The sequence below is a fragment of the Microcebus murinus genome, chromosome 9, assembly GCF_040939455.1.
Source record: "Microcebus murinus isolate Inina chromosome 9, M.murinus_Inina_mat1.0, whole genome shotgun sequence".
NCBI lineage: Eukaryota > Metazoa > Chordata > Mammalia > Primates > Cheirogaleidae > Microcebus > Microcebus murinus.
This window is the reverse complement of record NC_134112.1, coordinates 101547635-101571512: the sequence shown is the minus strand read 5'-3', so window position 1 is coordinate 101571512 and position 23878 is coordinate 101547635. Positions and strand designations below refer to the sequence as shown.

General features: G+C 40.0%; 1 protein-coding gene across 4 annotated transcripts in view; it reads right to left on the bottom strand.

Annotated features, from left to right (window-relative positions):
- Positions 1 to 23130, bottom strand: part of RBM33 (RNA binding motif protein 33) — a 125131-nt gene extending 102001 nt beyond the window's left edge. For all 4 annotated transcript variants that reach the window (XM_012786258.3, XM_020289629.2, XM_012786259.3 and 1 more), the window contains exons 1-2: positions 22741 to 23130; positions 3213 to 3291 (exon numbers count right to left, since the gene is read on the bottom strand). In XM_012786258.3, coding sequence (XP_012641712.1) covers positions 3213 to 3291; positions 22741 to 22783 — 122 coding nt within the window. In that variant the 5' untranslated portion in view covers positions 22784 to 23130. The remainder of the gene's footprint in view (positions 1 to 3212; positions 3292 to 22740) is intronic.
- Positions 23131 to 23878: the final 748 nt, after the last annotated feature.

Here is a 23878-nt window from a genome sequence, read left to right as displayed (position 1 = left end):
CTCTATTATTCAGCATAAAGAGGCTGTTTTATGCTTCAATATATCAAATAAATACGTGTCACAGAATCTTCATATAAACAAACCTGTCACTGAAGATAGTGAAAAAAGGAAGCTTGTTCATAAACAATACTGAGACGACTGTTATTCCTGCCGAGGAAAACAGAAAAAACTAGGACCTTGTCTCACGCCATGACCAAAAACAAGTTCCATCAGAGCGGAAAGCAAGAAAACTGACAAAGACACCTAAGTCACGTCAAATGGACTCAGCAGCCACCCTGAATAAATTCCAACTGAACAAATATCGGAGCAATCTGACCATCAATAAAGATAATATTACAACTGCAATAAATACAACCAATATCTAAATCTACGATTTCAAAATGATTGAAAATAAAACTCACCCCTGGAGTATGCTATGGTTGACTTGTTACTTTGAAAGTTGGTAAATAAAAGACTCAATCACCTATCTTGTCTTCTCTGTGTAATCTGTACCTCAGAAGAACCAAATAGTTTGCAGAAGTACCACAGGTGATAGAAAAACAGAGAGTATCACAGGCACATCCTACCTGAGACACAACCAGCCCTGCCCTCCCCACACTCAAGCCCAAATCCCAGCCACCTCTGCACCTGATCATTAGCTGACATGAAATACAAGGGTAAAGGACACACTAAAAACCCTTCAGGGGATGCGATCAGCAAAAGCAAGAACTCTGGAAGACAAACTATCTTGTTTCTTCACCAAAAATTACACAGAACTAAAGATGAAACAACACTTGAAAAAACACAAGTTAATTACGATATATGGACCCTATTTGGACCCAATTCCAACAATAAAAAAGTAAACAGACACGTATCTACACTGCATGAGTGTATAATATACTCATACATATATTTTATATATGTATGTACACATATATATGCATACATACACACACATATTTAAAAAAACAATCAGGGAAAGGTGAACACTAACAAGATATTTATTAATAAGTAATTATTTCCCAGATACAATAACTATTGTGGCTATATGTGTAAACTCTTTTTTTTAAAGAGATACATTCTGAAGTCAGATGAAATTTTGTTTGTGATTTGAGGGGGGCTGTAGAAAGTGTGCATAAAACAAGGCTGGCTACATAAGGATGACTGGTGAAGCTTGATGATGGTACATTGAGTTCACTGCACTATTTTCACATATGCTTGAAATTCTCTGTAAGTTAAAGGTCAATCAATTTAATCAATTCCAGACAGATAATATATCTAACTGTAAAAAAAAAAATTTAAACTTTCACAGAAACCATGCAGGACACATCCAGAATACAGAGGAGGGAAGAGTGCGTAAGTACAAAAAGCAGAATTTCCTTAACCGACATCCCAAGCCTCCTGAGGTATGCACTGCCAAACAGTACAGGAAAGAAATATTTACATACAAGTAAAGAGTAAGAACAATAACATGGATTCTACAACAAAAAAAGCAGCTAATGAGTCTAAGAGAAGGTCAAGTGGGAGTTATGTTATGCTTGTGACTTCCTTGTAAGTCTGAAAAAGATTTCCAAAAGAATTTGTTCCATGTTTTAATCAAAAAATAAAAAGATTATTAATTTGACTATTATTTTGAACAATCTATTTAAAGACTATCTTTTAAGGAAACATATGCCACAGATTAGGGGACGGTATCTCTAAGCAACAAAAACTAAATTATAAAGAATCCCTTAAGTCAATAAGGAAAAAACAAGCAATGAAAAAGAAAAACACAGATATGAACAGAAAATTTAAAGAGGAGCTCCAAATGATGAGTAAACTAGTAAAAGAACCACTTTATATTTTATTCAGCTTACCATCACAGTCTTTTAAACAAAACTAGCTTGAATAATTCCTGGTAAAACTATTTCTTTTATATATAAGACTTAGTTCTAAGTGCTAATTGATTTCTTTATAGACTGCATGTTGGTTAATTTTATGTTAACTTGACTGGGATAAGAAACGCCCAGATAGCTAGTAAAACTATTATTTTTGTGAACATCTGTGAGGGTGCTTCCAGAGAAGATTAGTATTTAAATCAGTAAACTGTGTAAAGAAAATCCACCCTCATCAATGTGGGCAGCCATTATCCAAAAAGTTAAGAGTTCAGGCAAATCACACACTTCTTTTGCCCGTGGACATCAGTGCTCCTGGTTCTCAGGCCTTCAAGCTCAGACTAGGACTTGTATCACTGGCTCCCCTGGTTCTCAGGCCTCTGGGCTTGGACTGGAACTACAGAACTGGCTCTGCAGATCCTGGGACTTCTCAGTCTCCATAACTGCATGAGCCAATCCCTCATGATGAATCTCTTTCTATATAACTATATATATCCTGTTGGTTCTGTTTCTCTGGAGAATCCTGACAATACATTGCATGGGCCATAGATGAGCAATCAACTTTATGAAGACTGTAAGAGTTAGACAGTTTTCATAACAGATTATTTTGTAAAACTTTTAGGGTATACTGTTTTCAAACTGACTACAACTCAAAGTGATTTTTACATTTCCTCAACACAGTATTAGAACATTGTAAAGAATAGTCATCATTTCTCAACCTCACTACTCAGATTAAGCCCCACTGTGTACTTCTCCCAGCACACATCCTCTAACTTCTACTGGAACTTCTTGCCAGAGGTAACCACTATGTTGAATTGACACATATCATTACTGCGGATTTTTTTTTTATTGTGTGCATGTGTGTACTCCTAAACAAATATTTTCATCTTCACTGGTAATCAGGAAATGCACAATAAAATTAGTAAGATAACATTCTACACATACTAGAATGGCAAAAATTTAAAGACTAGCCAAATATTGGGTACAGTGAGGAGCAAAAGGAACCCTGGCATACAACTAATCCCATAATGGTTCTGGTGCCCACAAAGTCAATACCATCACTGAGTGCACACACAGAGAGAAGGAAAGACCTGTGTTCTGGCAGCAACCCTGCATACAGCACAGACGAGAACAGGAGCCCATCAGGCAGCTTTTTACCTGAAAAGTCTTCACTTTAGCCCAGTGGGAATAAGCCCACCCAGAAAGGGCATCAGGTAACCAACACACTGTTCAGTAAAGACCTCTCTGCTTTCAGGCAATGTCCAGCAAATAAATAAACAAACAAACCTCTCTGCAGCCAAGTGACGGGAAAACAGAAATCAGCACAGATGTGCATGTGAAGCACAGGTTTGTACACACCTGTCCCAATCCTCGTCAGCAGCCCTTCTTCTCCAGGACCGTTCCGCACCAGGCTTATCAAACTGGTCAAAGTCGTCATCTGTGAGGAAGAGTGCACTGAAGTCAGTTTTACTAAATTAAAACAGAGACACAATACAAATAACTCGAATACTGAAAAAACTTGCATGAGGAATCCTGACTTGACATTTTAAATTACAAAAGTTCTATATACAACTGTCACAAATGCACTAGCCATTTAATAATTACAAATTATAAAGATACAAAGCTATGCAAAGAAAATGAATTTATTGAACATTATTAGGCATGAAAAATCACTACCAGTTTTTTTAAGAACACAAACTTTAGCAAAATGTTTTCTTTATAAAATGAGTTGAGCATATTTTTTTACACATAAAAGAAAAAAATGCTGATTTGCTGTAAGTTAGAGACTTTTATAATACTTTTTGTAATCTTCACACTTTTCCAAATCATGAAAGCCAAGATTCCATTTAAATGAAGCAGAGATGATGCAGAGCAGTGGTGAGCAGCAGAAATATAATGCAGGCCACATATATAATTTTAAGTTTTCCAGTAGCCAGATTTTTAAAAAGTAAAAAGAGACAGGTGAAACTTTAACCTGTGAAATTTAAACAATATTATTTTATTTATCCCAGTATACCTAAAATATCACTATAGCATATAAACAATACAGAAAACCTTAACAGGATCTTTTACACTTTTTGTACACTAAGTATGTATTTTGCATACATAGCACATCTTGCATCCTAGTGTGGACCGGCCACGTTTCAAGTGCTTGCTGGCCACATGTGGCAAGGGCTACTAAAATGGACTGTGCAGAAGTAGCAGTTGAGACCAGAGCCCTTTAAGGGGCCTGTTTCTTTTTCTGTAAAATGAAGCTATTATCTATTTCATAAATTTGCTGGAAGATTAAATGTGACAGTCTATTTTAAAATAAAGGAATTAACAAATGGGTGGCACCTGATATAAAGTTATTTTTATCATTAGGAAACTCGCAAGAACAGAAAATAACGTTCTTTGTCTTCGGCACACATACAAGCAAAGAGCGATGAGAAGCAGCATGAGACAGAGACAACTTTCCCCAGAAAGAGCTTAACATAGGGGTAGGCAGGGCCAAATGATATAAACACCTACAAAGCTTCAGGAATTTTCCCAACATGGAGCTGAAATTAACCAGTAAAGTTCTAATGAAGTAATGTATCAATTCTTACCAAACAGAACAGATGCTTTAAAAAAAGATAAAAATCCTAAAGTGAAAAACAGTGAGTTCCACTTCCCACATGACAAGCCTGAGGAGCTCTGTGGGCCCACTCCCCGTGAACCTGGTGAAAACTGTTTTAAGAACAACCATCTAATGCCTCTGGAAATGATTCTCAGTGAACACAGCAAATGAAAAGACACTTATTCCAGAAATCTACTAAAATTTGTTAAGAACAAAAGCAAGAATGCATGGTTTTTGAATCAGGGCCCACTCCTACCTCCCCCAGAAGTTCAGTAAGGCCGAGACTCCACTCTAGACTAGCATGCCCAAGAACGCCAGGCTCCCTCTCCCCATAATCCAGCTGGAAGGCCAGGACCTCTGCATTTCTCACCCCATGCCCACCTACCAACTGTGGAGGCTCAATTCTGGGTAAGAGCGTGAGTGAGAGGTGCATGGCTGCCTTTTTCCACCTAGGTCCCAATTATGGGACAGACACTGCTGGCCTAGATAGCCCTAGCCCTCACCAAGAGCATCCGGTTGAACAGACCTGGGGCTGCTGCCTCACCCTCATCCCCCAGGTGATCAGCTCCTAAAGCCAGAGTGTCACTAGAGACCAGTGTGCCACTGTCTCCACCCACAGCATAAGAGCTATGGCTCAGAGAGTTGGGGGCAGCAGAAGGGGGAGGCCTTAAACAGAGAGCTGCAAAACTCTCCCAAAGGAACTGACTTCAAGCCAAGGGGTGCTCTCAAAAAACAGTGAGGGTTTTGGTGAGAGGTAATTAGGAGGAGAGTGTAACTATAGACACAGAGACAGACAGTAGACCAGCTGCTATGCTGGAGAGATGGAGAAAGAGACATGTGGGAAAGGGCTATGCCTGGGTCTGAACAAATCTCAAACACAAACCGCAGACACTACTCATTCAAAGGAGCCGGAATGTGAATGGCTCCAACTATAAACCAATTTATGCCCCAAGGCATTGTGGAAGGTGTGGTCAGAGAAAGAGACAGTCAAAAAGGGCCCTGCCAAAGCCACTGTCATCCCAGGGTGATTGTGGATGTGCCCAAGGCTGTTCCCCCAGGACCCCCAGGAACAACATCAGAAGCTTCACAGTGCAGGAGTTGAAGGATAAGGGAGGGGGAGTGGGAAGGGATTTCTCTAAAATAACCCAGCCAGTCAAAAAAGGAGTAAACAGCCAGCAACAATAAGAGGCCCAGAGGTGGGAGAGTAGGGAGACCAGCGCCAGAGTTGCTGCAACATATTATCTAAAATGTCCAGTTTCCAACAAAAAAATTACAAGGCATCAAAGAAACAGGAAAGCATAAGCTATAATCCATCAGAAATAAAGCAGGTAACAGAAATCACCTGTGAGGGGATCAGATATCAGATTTAACAAAAAAACGATGTTTAAGTAGCCATTATAAATATGCTCAGAGAATTAAATGAAATCACAATCAAAGAACCAAAAGAAAGTATGATGACACTGTCACAACGAATAAAGAATATGAAAAGACAGAAATTAAAAAAATAAATAAATAAACAGAAATTCTGAAATTGAAAAGTAACTGAAATGAATTCACTGCCAGGGCTTAACAGTAGATCTGAAACTAGCAGAAGAATCAATGAACTTGAAAACAGATCAACAGAGATAATCCATCTAAGAACAAATGAGAAAAACTGAACACAGCCTCAGAGAAATGTGGGCCATTGTAAAGCATACCAACATACGTGTGCCGGGAGTACCAAAACAAGAGCATATAAAGGCAAAAGAAAAAATACTCAAAATAATGGCCGAAAACTTCCAAATTTATTGGAAAATATTCATTTATACATCCAGAAGCTCAACAAACTGAATACAGAACAAACACAGAGATCCACAAACACACGGCACGGTCAAAATATTTCAAAGCCAAAAACAAAGGCCGGGCACTGTGGCTCACGCCTGTAATCCTAGCTCTTGGGAGGCCGAGGCGGGCGGATTGCTCAAGGTCAGGAGTTCAAAACCAGCCTGAGCAAGAGCGAGACCCCGTCTCTACTATAAATAGAAAGAAATTAATTGGCCAACTGATATATATATAAAAAATTAGCCGGGCATAGTGGCGCATGCCTGTAGTCCCAGCTACCCGGGAGGCTGAGGCAGAAGGATCACTCGAGCCCAGGAGTTTGAGGTTGCTGTGAGCTAGGCTGACGCCACGGCACTCACTCTAGCCTGGGCAACAAAGCGAGACTCTGTCTCAAAAAAAAAAAAAAAAAAAAAAAGCCAAAAACAAGAAAACTGAGAGCCCATAAGAAAAACGGCTCATCACTTACAAGGGAACTGCAATAACAGCCAATTCTCATCAGAAACAACAGTGGCAACTAGATATTTTGAATATTGTAGTAACTCTGGAAATCAGATTCTCCCCTTCCCCAGAAATTGCTGTTGTTAATTAAGGTTTTTGTCTACTTGTTTAATGACTCTTCCAAACTATTTTTGCAAAGACTTTTTACTATATTCCTTCTTGAGTGTGGTCACTTCAGTCTCCATTCTGTTACCTCCCTAATCAGCCAGTGACCTGACTGACACATTTCCTTAAATGCCTGGATCCAGTAAGAAAAGAAAAAAATGAACAAAGCTGCAGGAGAAATTGCTTCAGTGCAGGGGGATGAAGGAATAGAGAGGGAGCCTCTGTACTAGCCCATCCGTGGACAAGAGCAGTGTGAGAATTACAAAACAGTTCTTCAAACACTTATTGCTATGTCAACGGTATTTCACTAGAAGGGACAATTCCTGGTATTTCCTACTCAACTATCTTCTCTCACATCAGAGTGGACAAGAAACATGATCCAACTACATGCTGCTTATTATAGATTCACATTAGAGCCCAAAACGCTGACAGGTTGAAAGTGAAAGAATGGAAAAAAATACTGCATGTAAATAGTAACCAAAAGAGAAGCTGGTGTGGCTAACCTAATTATCAGACAAAATAGACTTTAAGTCCACAACTGTTTTAAAAAGACAATATTGTACAATGACAAAAAGGGTCAATTCATCAAGATATTAACAATTATAATGTATATGCACCAAAACAGAGCACCAAAATATATGTAGCAGTGACAATAATGAAGAAAGTTCTACATTATTAATTGCAGACTTCGACACCCCATTTTCAATAACAAATAGGTCATTTAGATACAAGGTCAATAAGGAAATAGAAGACTTGAACAATACTATAAATCAATTAGACCTATAAGACAAATACAAAGCATTTGAGCCAACAAGAACAGAATACATGTTCTTAAATGCACACAGAACATTCTCTCAGATGTTAGGACATAAAATTGTTCTCAATGAATTTAAAAACATCAAAAATCACATACACTCCATGAAAACAGGGAACATTCCCTATCTATGAAGACATGAACAAAGTCTCAGCATTTTATAAGCCAAATTTTCATGTGGCTTTTTTCACAGTGGCACAGTGAAAGAACTAATCACAATCACCCATCAGATATTGCTAATTAATCAGAGCATCCACCCAGCACAGTAGCACATGCCTATAGTCCCAACTACTCAGGAGGCTGAGAAGGATCGCCTGAAGCCAGAAGTTTGAGGCTATAGTGCACTATGATCACACCTGTAAATAGCCACTGCATCCCAGCCTGGACAAAATAGCAAGACCCTATTTTCAAATAACTAAAGAAATAAGAAAAAAGAAAAAAATTTAGAGCATCCAATTCTGCTGAGACTAGTAAATCTTTATGCCAGCCTAGCTAATAACAATCACCTAGAAATCTTGTTAACAAGTATACAAATCCTTGGCCTCCTAATTTTAATTCAGGAGGCTCTATTTTTTATGTTTTAAAACTGCCCTGTTATGCTGGTAAGACAGCTAGGGTTAGGAATCCCTGTGCTCATCTAAAACCGTGCGTCAGAGCAGGCATTCCAGAAGGAAACTTAACTTCCATCCTGCTACATAGCACTTCCTGGAGATTTGAGAGTTAAATCCACAAAAGACAAAATCATAGGCCAGGATCACGCAGAAATAATTTTTAAAAATATTTTCCCGAAGGACTGACCCCATAAAATATCTAAGGAAACTGGCTGTGACATCATTTCAAAACAATGGAGTACAAGTTAACCAGAAACTATGACTAGAACTGAGGTCATGATACCTGTGTCCTTTATTCATTTGACAACTATTTCTTGAGCACCTAATTAATATATGCCAGACATTATTGCAGACACTTGACATAAAGAGGTGTACAAGACAACATAAATCTATTCTGTGTAGGTTACATTCTACAAGAAGCAATCCCAACAAACTAATATGTAGTATTTAACTTAAGGTCTTTATTGGACAAAAATAATAAGAGCAGTAGAGCGGATAGAGAGGGACAGCAGGTACAAACTGTCAAGGTAAACAAGATAGATAGATGGATTCCACATAAATTAAGCTAGCATCAGGAGAGAAACTGTCACAAAGCTTGCCTTTCTTTGCTATCATAACATAAAGGCAAATTATTCTTAAATGTGACGAAAAATGGATTCTTTTTGACAACTGTAAGCATTTGGCACAATGGTTGGATAAAGATGAAGTGCACAAACACAGTCCAAAACCAAATATTCATCAAAAACAGCTAATGGTGTCTGTTTGGTGGCCGAGCGCTGGCCTTATCCACTAGAGCTTCATGAAACCTGGTCAATAGATTACAATGGATGTTTACAGCAACCAATTAGACAAAATGATGAGGATGCTTGCAATTAAGCAGCTGAGATTGGTCAATAGAGACATGCCCATCCTCTTGCAAGACAACGCTCAACCACATGTTGCACAAACAACGCTGCTCAAACTACAGAAGCAGGACTTGGAAACTCTGTGTCACCTACCATATTTACCTGACCTTGCACCAACTAACTACCACTTCTCCCAGGCTTTGGACCATTTCTTGCAAGGAACAATATTCAATTCTCAACAAGCTGTAGAAAACACTTTTGTAATTTCATCATCACTCGCTCTCCAGGATTCTTTGCTCTCCAGGATTCTTCATTGCTGGTATAAACAAGCTACCATTAAGATGACAATACTGTGTTCGTAGTTTAGGCGCACACTTTGATCAATTGTGCTTCTTGTCTGAGATATAATAAACCACACTGTGGATTAGAAATTGGACATTTCATATTTAATGACCTAATATTAAAGTTTCATATTATTTTATCAGCAGAAAAGGCAACTGAATGAAATTAATGGAATAACTGAAATTTATGTAAAAATTTCTTCAACTCAAGAGATTATTTTGAGGTCATTTCAAAACAAAATGTACATACAACATGATCAGGGCTGAGGAAAATCAAGTTTGGTTTGACAGACTAGATAATAACTAAGATGAAGGCTGAGAATGACTCGAGATTTGTCAAGCAGGTAAGCACTCAGGGAAATGACAGCACAGAGTCTGAAAAGTGCTACAAAAGCCCTGAACACAGTAAGGAGTCCAAGTAGGTTGAAAGAGACTCTCACAGAGAAGTCATCAGAACAGACAGAAGAGATGTGGGTTACTGCTGGAGAACCACTGTGAAAAACCTATACTTAATACACAACAGGACTGCAGTTTAGAAAAATTAATCTAGCACCCAAAAGAAGCAACAACTGACAGATAAAACATAAACAACTGTCAAACAAAATAACTACACACCAAGCAATAAGGAGAGGGAAATAAACTTGGTGAACAACATAGGGAAGAAACAGAGTGGAGAATAAGACACTGGATGACCAGAAACTGTCAATTTAGAAGTTCCAAGGCATGCTGACTAACTGAATGTACAAAGGAAGAAAGAGAAGGCACCGAAAACATGAGTATTTTGATACTGGAGTATTAGCAGGATGAGGACTGACTGATACATGTCCTGCTTTGTTTGGGGGTTGGGAGTTTGGTTTTTAAAATGTTATATGTGTTTTATTACACACCAATCATCTTTTGTAACATTAAAAGAAAGTCTGACTTGCTGGCTGTACTGCATTAAACAGTCCTTCTGCTGCATGAACAATTCCATTCAATTCTGACACCAATAATGGAGAGTTAGGGCAGGCCAACAGGTTAAGGGCCCAGTGCCACAAGACTTTCCCACTTCAGATGCCAGCCTCAAACAGAGTGCTCTCACACTTCTACATGGCAGACTACTACAAATATGGGGGTTACCACGACTCCCCCAATCAGGTTCAATAATTTGCTAGAACACCTCGGAGGACTCAGGAAAACACCATACTTACTATTACCATTTATTATAAAGGATACAAATGAACAGACAGATGCAGAGGAACATAGAGCTAGGTCCAAAGAGTCAGGGTGCACCGCCCTCCTCCTCCCATGTGCACTCACCAATTTGGAAGCTCCCTGAAGCCCTGGCTGATTAAATCATTGGCTAGCAGTGTCTGTGCTCAATCTCCAGCCCTTCTCTCCAGGAGGCTTGGGGTTGACGCTGAAAGGTTTAGCCTTCTAAACAAATAGCTGGTTTTTCTGATGACCAGCCCAGCCCTGACACTATCTATCTAGCACCCGACCACAGTAGTATCATTAGCATAGAAACAGGACAGTAAATTCAAAGGGATCTAGGAGCTCTGCACCAGGAACAAAGACCAAATATATATATTTTTTATCACACTACAGTGTTCTCCAAAAAGTAATCTTCACCAGAATCACAGAATGTGGCCTTATTTAGAAATAGGGTCTCCACAGATATAATTACCGTGTTTCCCCGAAAATAAGACAGGGTCTTACATTTATTTTTCCTCAAGATGACACCTAGGGCTTATTTTCAGAGGATGTGTGTTTTTTTTTTTTCCAAGTTCAGTACAACAATCTACATTTATCCAAATATAGTTTAGTCGTCTTCTTCTGGAATATCATCATAACTCTCCAAAGCCTGAATTCCATCCTGAATTTCTTGTGACTCTATTTCCTTTAGAACCATTGGCCCCGATCTCTCATGTCGGGCAATAGAGGTCTCATGGGGCAGGTGAGAGGGCTGCTCGTCTTTACCACTCTGCAAGGAAATGCATGGGTTGTGCAGCTATGCTGCACAGCCACGTCCATCACTAGGTCTTATTTTCAGGGTGAGGCTTATATTGCGCAAATGCTTAGAAATCCTGCTAGGGCTTATTTTATGGGTAGATCTTATTTTCGGGGAAACACAGTAGTTAAAAAATGAGAGTCCCTGTGGATTAGAGTAGACCCTAAACTCAATGACCAGTGTGGCAACATCACTTCTGGGTATAATCAAAAGAATTGAAAGCAGGCACTGGAAGAGATATTTACCCATGCTCATTGCAGTTATTATTTGTAAGAGTCAAAAGGTATAAGCAACTCAAGGGATAAATGGGTAAAAAAAAAAAAAAATGTGGTGTATATATACAGTGGATTACCCTTAAAAAGGAAGGAAATTCTGACACATGTTACAACATCAATGAACCTTGAGGACATTATGCTAAGTAAAATAATGACTAATCCTAAAAAGCAAGCTAAGGCAAGAACTCTGTAAGCCTGTTTTTTATTCTGCGTATAATCTCTGCAGTTATTTCCCTCTGTTCTCCTTTAAGACCTCACCTATACAAAAAATAAAGAAATCAGCTGGGCATGGTGGAACATGCGTATAGTCTCAGCTACTCAGGTGGCTAAGGCAGGAGGATCCTTGAGCCCTGGAGTTGGAGGCTACAGTGAGCTATGACGACACCACTGCACTCCATCCTGGGCAACAGAGTGAGACCTTGTCTCTAAAAAAATTTTTTTTAATTAAAAAAATAATAATAATATAGAAAAATCCTTTTTAAAGTTCCAGTTTATGTCATACCAAATAGAACCAAGGGGGGAAAATAAACCAGCATGAGCCCAGAATTTTAAAGGAAGAACACTGTATCCCTGAAGGACAAAGGGAAGATGAATTCAGCAAAACAAGAGAGGTCAATGGGTCCCTACTTATATGGAGAATCTCCTTCTAAGGTTAAACATTGTACTAGACAGTCTATTTTAATAAGGGAATCAATTATCCTTACCAGTAAGACCAAAGGTATGTGATTTCTATAATTTTCTATAATGCAGCAATTACATTATCTATAATTAACAAAACTGTTCTGTTTATCATTCTCATTATTTCCTCTTCTTTTCCAGAAACCTAAACTTGAATTTGAGAATGTACAGACTATTAGCTTGGAACAGGGTAAGTAGCAATTGTCTAGTACAAAAGTCAGTAAACTACAGCCCATAGGCCACATAGGGCCTGCCACCCATTTTTTTATCCAAATTTAGTTACTGCCCATTTATGTAAATGAACTTTTAATAGAACTCAGCTGTGCCAATTCAATCACATATTGCCTATGGCTGCTTTCAAGCTGCAACTTTCTGGTCAGTAGTTGCAGCAGAAACTATGTGGTTTTGCAGGGACTAAAATATTTATTTGGCCCTTCACAGAAAAAGTTTATGGACCTTTGTATTACAAAGGTTCTCAACCTTCTTTCTTTCTCAACACCACAGATCTTATTTTCGGGTAGATCTTATTTTCGGGGAAACACAGTAGTTAAAAAATGAGAGTCCCTGTGGATTAGAGTAGACCCTAAACTCAATGACCAGTGTGGCAACATCACTTCTGGGTATAATCAAAATTATACCCAGTCAAAATTCCTTGCTTTATAGATGAGGAAATCCAGACCCTTTATTAAACATTAACTAAAAAAAGAATCGGGTAACATTCAATAATCTTCTAAGTGAACATATGAGCCCTACAGTATAACCATTAACTTCTCAGTTGGCTGGGTGCAATGGCTCACACCTGTAATCCAAGCACTCTGGGAGGCTGAGGCACAAGGACTGCTTCAGGTCAGGAATTTGAGACCAGCCGGATCAAGAGCAAGACCCTGTCTCTACTTAAAAAAAGAAAAAAGGAAAAATTAGCCAGGCAACTAAAAATAGAAAAAAATTAGCCAGTTACAGTGGCATGCACCTGTAGTCCCAGCTACTGGGGAGGCTGAGGCAGGAGAATCGCTAGAGCCCAGGAGTTGGAGGTTGCTGTGAGCTAGGCTGATGCCACAGCGCTCTAGCCAGGACAACAGAGTCAGACTCTATCTTGGAAAAAAAAAACCTTCTGAGTAACAGAGCAAAATTTTCAGAAAGAGCTCCTACATCATGTTGCTTTAGAAATAATAATTTGTAGTCATTGTTTTAAAAATCCCTTATGTCACAAGGGCCCCAGAACAGATTCTCCTTAAAATCAACTTTTAATTTTGTTTATGAAGTATAGTACATATTGGGTATTTGTTTGCTTTTCATCTGAATTTCCTGTGCCAGCATTTGGAAATCAATTTTAATGTGAGTCCTGCCTAAGATAGGATTCCGCCTTCGGTTATGAAAGTTACAAGGCTCTCCAACATCCTGGGCAGACAGGCAGAAATCAAGCAACCTCAGCTCAGCCAACCGAATGTCCCCACTGTGACTTAGAATCTAGAGGAAGTGACATCCCCTTTCTTTTCCTAAGAATCTAGACCCTCTACTTAAGAAGTGAAAGCATCTAAATTGCTAAATACCAGTTGCTAAATTGGTGAAGTTTAAGGCAAGAAATGTCAAAGAAAGGGAGGAATTGTTACAAACTTCCAAGGAGAGAAAAAAGGACACATAATAATGATTGGGAATCAGAAGAATGTCATCAGACTTCTCAACAGAAGAACTGGATGCCAGAAAACAGCACAGAAATACCATCGAAAATCTAACAAAAATGAATCCAAATCTAGGATTGTGAACCCAACAAAATTACCAATCAAGTTGTGGAAAACTGACAATTTGCTATGGCATGCGTGAATGTCTCCAAAAATTTACCTACAAATATGCACTTCTAGAAAGCTACAGCATTATTTACCCTAGGACAATTTGGAAATATAAACATAATGAATAATTTTTCTGGGAAAATTTAAATTATTAAAATTAATCCTTAAATTTTAGAAAAACTAAATAAACCAATAATGATAAAGAAATTTAAAAAATAACTTAAAAAAGAACCAGACTCAAATGGCTTTGGAGACAAGACTTCTTCCAACATTTAATAAGAGATGTTTACACTGTCCGAGAAAACTTGACAATTCATTCCAAGAAATCAACATATCTTATAAATAACAGGATAGCACATATGCAAACATAAAGACAAAGAAAGTAAACTATAAACCAATCCCTCTTGTGATCACAGAAAAATCCTAAAATGAAATCCAACAACCCATTAAAAAGAACAAAATGTGTAGATCAAGAAGGTTTTGAACCCAAGAGTGCATGGTTACTCCAGCAGTGGAAATGTATCACTACATTACATTCAGAGATTAAAGAAGGGAGAGAAAAAAACATATCACTCAGGTAGATACACAGAAAGCATTTGATAAAATTAAAAACCCAATTCAAAAATGAAACTTTCTTAGCTAAACAAATGACTATCAGAAACCAATAGCAAATGCCACATTCAATGGTAAAACATTAAAAGAACATTCATTAAACTCAGGAACAAGATGACAAGATCAGGATGCCTGTCATCACCTATACTATTGCACATCATAGTAAAGGGCCTGCCAATGAATGCTTCTAGGATAAGTACAAGAAAAAGAAATAATATAAATATTAGAAGAAATTACAGACATGACTAACTAGAAAATCTAAAGCACCAATCTATTAAAATAAGATTCCAATAAGACAATTGCATATAGTTCAATTACCCAAAAAGGGGATAAAAAAGCTTCTTCATAGAGCAGTAACAAATTTGAGAATTTAATAGTATAAAATAGGACTAAAAAAATTATACCATTTACAATGACAACAAATATAAAACATCTAGAATTAAAATAAGAAATGTGAAAGAACAGGAAAGGAAAATTTTACTAATGCAAGTTCCCTAAGGATAGGGATCTTTGTCTGGTTTGTTTACTAAGGTATTTTGACACCTCAGATTGACAACCAGCACAGCTTAGCTACATAATAAAAATTTGGTGAAAGACTAAAAGACAAAAAAGAGAGCTTAACAGACATTCTTGTTGAAGAGTCTACACTGTAAAAATATTAATCATTCCTAAATTATGTTCATAAATTCAATGCAGTCCCAATAAAAATTGCAATACAATTCTTTAGAGAATCAGATTGATGAATCTGAAGTTCGTTTTTCAAATGTACCAGGCTAACCAAGAAATTTCTGAAAATGAATGTTACATTAAAGTATATATATGCGCACACACACACATAAACTATACACTGGGAAGCAATAATTTTTAAAAACTAAAGGGGAATGTATTATATTATAAAAGTAGAAAAGAAGGAGAATTCAATAAATCATTACAACTATTACAACTATAAATCATTACAACTATTATAACTATTAACAGCCCCAAATTCTCACCCTACCCAAAACAAAACCCCATATGGATTAAAAATTAAATATAAAAAAGCAGAGAAGCATAAAATGTTAGAAGCATAGAGGAATTCTTGGTATGGAGAAAACCTCTATGAAAACAACTGATAAAACAACTGATACTGATATATTTTTACAAAATATAATTTTGAAACTTTCACAGTGAAGAGTTTATAACAAGGTTAAAAGGCAAGCACAATAAAAAAGGGCCAATAACCCTAACATAATATTCAAAGAATGATTTAAAATAATGAGATAGATACTTACTACCCAATAAAAAAACTGACAAAGTGTAAGCACAGGCAATTCACAGCATAAATGTAAGTGAAAATGAAAAGACAATTCATTTCCCTAGAAATCAAGAAAATATAAATTACAACACCAAGGCTACTTTTCCATCCATATTAGCAAAAGTTAAAAAGATTCTTAGAGAGAACATGAGAAATGGAGTACTTTTATACATTCCTGATGGAAAGATAAAGTGGTACCAACTTGTTTGAGGACAACTTGAAAACAGCTATCAAAATTTTAACTATGTGTAACTTGCAACATAGTAATTCCATTTTTAGAGGTATCTATCATCCAGAAATATTGGTATAGACACACCAAGATGTGTCTCCATGTTTACTGCAGTATTATACATGAGAGTGAAAAAGTGAAAATAACTGAGATGTTCATAAAAAGGAAAATGGTTAAACAGCAATGGTGGATCCATATTCACCTACTGACATGGAAAGATCCCCGGAACCTGCCTGTAAGTGAACACAGCAAACTGCAGGATAATGCATGATTCCATTCATATTATAAATGGCCACACTATATATGCATATGTATAACTTATGCATGCATAGAAAAGAGTGTAAAGAGATATACGCCAAACTGTTAATGTAAACAGCAGATATTTTCATTCCTGAAAAACTGAAAGTCTGTTTACTGAATGAACCATGTAATCTCACCATGTAAAATTCTTTTGACTGGTGAGTGACATCATTGAAGATGGTGAAGTAGGAAGCCCCAAAGATCTGTTCCTCCACTGAAGCAGTATTAAGCTGGCAAAAACTGCCAGGATGAACTTTTATGGAACTCTAGGATCTCATCAAAAACCTATAAGAAGCAGGGGAGGCTTAATGAAGAAAGAGGCTGCTGAACTGCAATAAAGGCATATTGGTATTTTTCCTCACCTGCCTAACAACCCCACTTCCAGCTCAGAGGCGGCAGCAGTCAATGTTCCTTGTGCAGCTCACACATGCTAAAGGGGGCAGGCAATAAGGACTAGTTCTTAAGAAACTGTGATTGTGCACTGTCACCTGTCTGTGATTCCCTGAGAAGCCAGCTCAGAGGCTTGCATCTGTTTCATCCCCTCAGAACTCTTTCAGGGCTAAAGCATCCCAGGTAGTGTTTGTCAAAAGCATCTAAAGCCATACACTGCCCAGGGTCACCTGGGGCAAGGGATGGTGGAACAGGGCAAGCAACACACCAACCCAAAGGCCTGGGATAGAGACAGCAGGGGAGAAAAATACATGAGAGAATAAGTAAGGGCTTTGCAGGGCTCCCACGTATACTGAGGAGTTTGGAGGATCATGCATAGGTCCAGGGCTGGGCCCATGCTCAGAACAAGTGAGAGGACTCTAGATTTACACCTCTGGCTGATCTTTGGGCTCTGCAGAAGCAGAAGGTGAAGGCTAAGGCAAAACTGTAATTGGCCTAGATGACCCATGAAGAAGTACTTCAGCTAGAAGCAATCTGCAAAGACAGAGAGAGGATTTTTTTCTTTGTGGCTCCAGGCATTCAAGAAAATCTGTCAGATCATTGGCTAAGCACTGAGATAACAAAAGGGAGACTTCAGTGACCACACAAGCCAAGAAATTAAGCTTGGAAAAGTCATTAAAAAACCAAACACTGAAGCCCAGAAGAAACAACAAACCCAGCAGAGTACGGAGATTGTGATTTCCAAAATTTCCACAATATTCAAAATGTCCAATTTTTAGTCCCCAAACTGAGGCATGTAAATAAACAGGAAAGTATTGAAATTACCCAGTCATAAAAGCAGGAGGAAAAAAAAAAAGAATGAATAAAAGTGAACACCGCCGAAGGGAACTGGAAGACAACATTAAGAGAACCAACCTGTGCATTATGGAAGTCCCAAAAGGAGAAAGCAAAGTGGCAGGAAAAAAAAATTTGAAGAAATAATGGCAAAAAATACTTTCAAATTTGATGAAAGTCATGAATCTACATATCCAAGAAGCTCAACACTCCAAGCAGGATAAACTCAGAGACCCACACCACGACACACTACATATAATCAAATTATCAAGAGAAAGAGAATCTTGAATGCACAGAGAGAAGTGACTTGTCAAGTACAAGAAAGAGATCCTCAATAAGTTTAACAGTTAATTCCTCATCCAAAACTATGGAGGTCAAAAGGTGGTAGGATAAAATATTTCAAGTGTTGAAAGAAAGAAAAAAAAAAAAACCTGTCAACCAAGAATTCTACTGTATCTGACAAACTACCCATCAGAAGTTACATTCCCAGATAAATAAAACCTAAGAGAGTTTATCACTAGTACATCTGCCTTACAAGAAATGCTAGAGTCCTTATGGCTGAAATGAAAGTCTATTCTTTCCTCCATTTCCAAAATTCTTTTGAAGCTAAGAAACTAAGTGTGAAAGACTTTCTTGAAGGAGAAAAAATTAAGAATTAAGTGACCTCCACATACATAATTATCACTATAAAACTACCTCATTTACCAGTACCATTAGAGATTAAAGTTTATCACAAATTTCCTACCAATTTTACTGTTGAAGCACTAAGACTTGCTTCATTTTCACAATTTCAAATGAAAAACTTTTGCCCTGTGCTTCATACTGTCATACCTTACTATATACTGACACAGATTTGCACTGACACACTGGAAAGCACAATGAAGTCCAATGCCCTAAATTCTAGTCTACCTCACATTCTAACAGTCAGGTCACTGAACTTCTCTCAGCTAGTTTTCTCTCAACTACAAATTAAGAGAACTGGTTTATTATCTAGAGTCTACCTCATCTCTACAGTTTATTCTTGTTCTAAAATTTTACAAGCCTGGGATTTGCTTAAAATACACAAAGGTGGAGGTGGGCAATGGGAATACATGAAAATAAATTGCCAAAATGTTGATAAATGTTGAGTGGTGGGTATATGGATTCATTATTCTTTCAACTATTGGGTATGTTTGAAAAATTCCATTAAAAACTTTTTCTTCGAAAGATTCAACTAGAAAACAAAAATTTATAAGCACCCATTTCTGTTTTTCCTCACCTACAAAATCAGAATATCAAAGGCCCAAGAATGCCGTTGTAAATCTTATGTGAGATAATGCACTCACTCATAAACCAGTTCATAAACTGCTTTATGAACTGTATGTCATTACATAAACATTAGGTTGGTGGTATTTTGTTAAGATTTATATGCTGATATTTTGTTTTTACTTTGTATTGTACAAGGAAGCACTGGAAGATCTAGCAAGTTATTAAACTACTTGCTCCTTTGCCAAAATAACATGCTTTTGCATTTATGTTTTTATTTTCAGTCTCTAATACATAACAGGTGTGATTCTATCAGTAAGGTTAGCAGTTCCATTTCCCCAACCTTATTATTTGGCTGCAACAGTAAATGACTTATCAGAACTGTATCTAAAGTTAAAAGTAAGTTATCTTCCAGAGACAGCCCAAGCAAACACTCTTGTGCGTACCTACACTTTGTGACATCTATCTTGGCTACCTAGAGATTCCATTAGTTTTGGGCAACATTCTGGATAGCCAAGATCCATTTTACTCAGTAAACATTAACCACTTAGTATACAGGAGGCCAATGATTTACAAACTGATGATCTTGAACATCTAGTGAACTACGAAATTAATTTAGGTCACAACCAGCAGTATACTGCAATGAAACAGAAAATAGAGTGCATGGTACAGTACCATGTTTCCCCAAAAATAAGACCTACCCATAAAATAAGCCCTAGCAGGATTTCTAAGCATTTGCGCAATATAAGCTCTACCCCAAAAATAAGACCTAGTGATGGACGTGGCTACGCAGCATATCTACACAACCCATGCATTTCATCTTGGAGCAGTAAAGAGGAGCAGCCCTTCTCATCTGCCCCATGAGAGCTCTATTGTCTGACATGAGAGATTGGGGCCAATGGTTCTAAAGGAAATAGAGTCACAAGAAATTCAGGATGGAATTCGGGGTTTGGAGAGTGATGATGATGTACCAGAAGAAGACGACTTAACTGTATTTGAATAAATATAGATTGGTGTACCGTACTTTAAAAAAATAACACATCCCCCTGAAAATAAGCCATAGGGTGTCATCTTGAGGAAAAATAAATATAAGACCCTGTCTTATTTTGGGGGAAACACGGTATGGACTAGTACTGTTAATGAATTTTTTTCTTATTTTTAATGTGTACTAAATCACAATGTCAACCAGTTTAAGGTGGACTATAATTTAAAAGTTTGAAAGCCACCGTGCTAGCCAGCAGTCCCCAACCTTTTTGACACCAGGGACCAGTTTTATGGAAGATAATTTTTCCACAGACAGGATGGAGGGTGCCAGCTCAGGCAGTGATGCGTGGCCTGGGAGTTGGGGCCCACAGTGCTAAACCAGATGCTAAACTCAGTTGCCAAATAAGCAATCTGAGGTTTAAAAGGAGGTATTGCCAGACAATGTAAATATTTCTCCAATTTTACATGGTTTAGTCAGTTACATAGGTAAATAATATGGAATTGACTAACATAACTTAGAACACAACTGTAGATTTTTTTTCAGATTCATAAAGGGAACATTTCATTAATTCATTCGTTAGATATTTGTTGAAGACATGTTATATGCCAGGAACATTTGGAATGCATGGTAAAAACAGGCAGCGTCCTGTTCTCATGGGGCTTACTAGCTAATGGGGGAGGCAGATTTAAAAAACAAGCAAATAACATTAAGGAAATTACAAATTCAAAGTTCTGAAGAAAACAAACAAGGGTGGCACAGAATGAAGAGGAGGGAGGCACCTAAGCAGGAGATGGACATAACTTCAGGTAGAATAATTTCTCATGGAAGGCCTCCCTCAGGAGCCTGAGACCCACTGGATCAGGAGTCAGCGCTGCTAAGAGGGCAAAGGCAGTCCACACAGAGGGTACAGTTCATGCAATGGACTTCCCGGGTAAGGACAACACTCACACAAGATCTTGGTGAAGCAGGCTGGGACCAAGTCATATAGAACTCATAAACCTTGGCAAGGAGTTTGGCTTGACTCTAAGAGCAATAGGAAACCTGGCACTTGTGACAAACTGGAAAGAAAAGCTCCAAAACATCAAGAATAAAGCCTACCTATTCCTCTAAAATAACAATTTTCGAGCTTTCTGGCCTTGAAATTATTGAGGACCCCAAAAAGCTTTTGTTTATATGGATTATATTCATTCATATTTATTATTTTAGAAAGTAAAAATGAGAAACTAAAAAGAACACAGAAGCATACATTCCACTAGTCATCAGAGTAATGTCTTCATATGTCATACAGCCTCAGGAGCGCTCCACCGTACACTAGTGGAAAAAGAATAACATGTAAAAACACTTTAGTCTTTTTAATGAAAAGTTTTGAGACAGGATTTCCCAGACTCCACTGGGAATGACATAGAACACATAATTCTGACTCTCAGAAGGTAACCAAGAAAGGTAGGTTAGCCATATATTTTAAAAATATAAGTAGAAAGCCTGAGATCTAACAGGCAAAACACCATCTACTCAAACTGACAGAAGAGTGGCATATACTAAATCATATGGACAGAAGTGACATTCCCACATTTAATCTCGTTTTTTTTCCCATTGTGTCATACAAGTGTTTCGATATTTGGGACAAAATTCCTAAGCAGGATTATTGGAATGTACAACCTACAAACATTTACTAAAAAAAAAAAAAAAAAAAAAAAAAAAAAAAAAACTCTAGAGTATACACTAGAATGGTTTTTGCATGTTTCAATAACAAGAACTAATCTCAAACGCTTTTATTGTTCATACTTCACCATGTCTCCTTTATCTAAGTTTTCAAAACAAGCATTTAAAAATTCACTTTCCAGTATATTTCTACATCTTAAAAAAAAACAAACAAACAAAAAAACCTCTCAATCAACAAGATGTGATTTTACCTGAAAGTGATCCTACCTAAAATTTGTCAGAGATTGGTAGTCTAACAAGATCGTTTACGCTTGCAAAACAAGAGAAACTACCCAAAGGAACTGACTCAATGTGTGAACCTTTTTTGGTCTCGTTTTCACCTTTACAAGATGCTGGTCACAAAACACAAAACGGATTTTTATTACGAATGAGTTAATGTAAAACAGAAGGATGAACTGAACCCATCTCTCAAGACTTTCTACTCTCCAGAGTGCCATGCTGTTGTTACACATTCCTTCACAAGCTTGAGTCTTTTAGTTATATATGCTTTTACAACGGGCTTGAAATCAATCTAAAGCGGTCAGGACAGCCCGCAACCCTAACCACCCAATAGCAAGGAGCCCCGCTCTCCCCAACTGACACTAGCACGGGGGGCGGGAGGCGCTCTCCGCGCCCGGGGACACCAGGCCAGCTCGGCCGCGCAGCGCCCGCCAACACTGCCGCCGGGCCTAGGCCCTCAGGCACGCCGCAGGCCGGGAGAAAGCACAGAGGTCCCCGCTGACCAAGGACCGCACACCGGGGAAGAGGAGGCGCGGACAGGGCAGGATGACAATGGGGAAGGAAGGCGGGGGAGAGGACTGAATGGGCCGGACGCAGGGTCGGGCCGGCGAGGGCCGCGTCGGCCGCAGGCGGGAAGGCCCGGCCCGCACCCGCCCCGCGGCCCGGCCTCGTCCCGCCGCCGGCCCCACGTACCTCCGGCGCCTGCTCCGCCGCCCGCTCCCAGGGCGGCCGCCATGGTGCTCGCTGGGACCGGCCTTCAGCCTCGCCCCACCAAGCCAGCTGGGGGGCCGGCGGGCCCGGTCCGGGCCCCCGGACTGGTGGCGGAGGACGGGGATGGCCGGCCGGGGACAGACCGCGTGCCAGGACCGGAGCGAGGAGGATGCAGAGGCGAGGCCGGGCGCGTCGCGGTCCACAGCGGCCCCTTCCCCTCCGCAGGAAGAAAACAACAAACTACCGCAACATGGCCGCGGACCCGCGCGCCGCGGTGCGCCCTGGGAAGATGGAGGCCGGGAGGCGGGCGGGCCGGCGCGGCGCGGGGCGGGGGCGCGGGCACTGCCCCTACGAGGCCGCCTCCGAGGGACGGGCGGTGCGCGTGGAATGCAAACACGCGGCGGCCGCCTCCGCGCAGCTCCCGAAACCCAAGTGTTCAAAGCAGGGCGGGGGCGGTTGCCGGCCGTAGGTGGATGCCAGGTTCTCGTCGTAAAGCGCTTTGCAGCAGTCGGCCAAGCGGGGCTTTACGGCAGCCGGTGTCTCGCGGGGCGTGAGAGTGGGACGGCGCCGGGCACTGAACCCGGGTTCTGCGGCTGGGCGGTAGGTTGGGGCGGGTGGGGAGAAGACCTGCAGTCAGTGGGCGCCGGCGGGGTGCGCTGAGGGGAGGTGGGGGAGGCCCAGCTCAGGGCCAGGTGCTTCCACGGGCGGGGAGCCCGAGTCGGGCTGTCGCGCACGCGCACTCGTGCCGCGCCCGCACGCGCACCCACCGAGCCCTCGGTCCTCCGCGCGGCGACCCCCTCACCGAGCCCCGCGGTCCTCCTCACGGCGACCCCCTCACCGAGCCCCGCGGTCCTCCTCACGGCGACCCCCTCACCGAGCCCCGAGACCTCCGCACCCCAGGCGGCCGCGGCGGCGGGCTCCGGTGCTCGCCGCGGGGGCCGCGGGGCCGGCGCGGTGGGCGGCAGGCGGGGGACTTCGGGACGCCTCCCTGACTGTGAGGACTGTTGGAAGGTTTTACGGACAGAATTTACGTGAGGTTCGCGCTTCAGAAAGAAGATGCCCTAAGCAAGCCAGCAGTGCAGCGACCGGTCCGCGTGGAGGGGCCTGAAGCTGGCGGTCC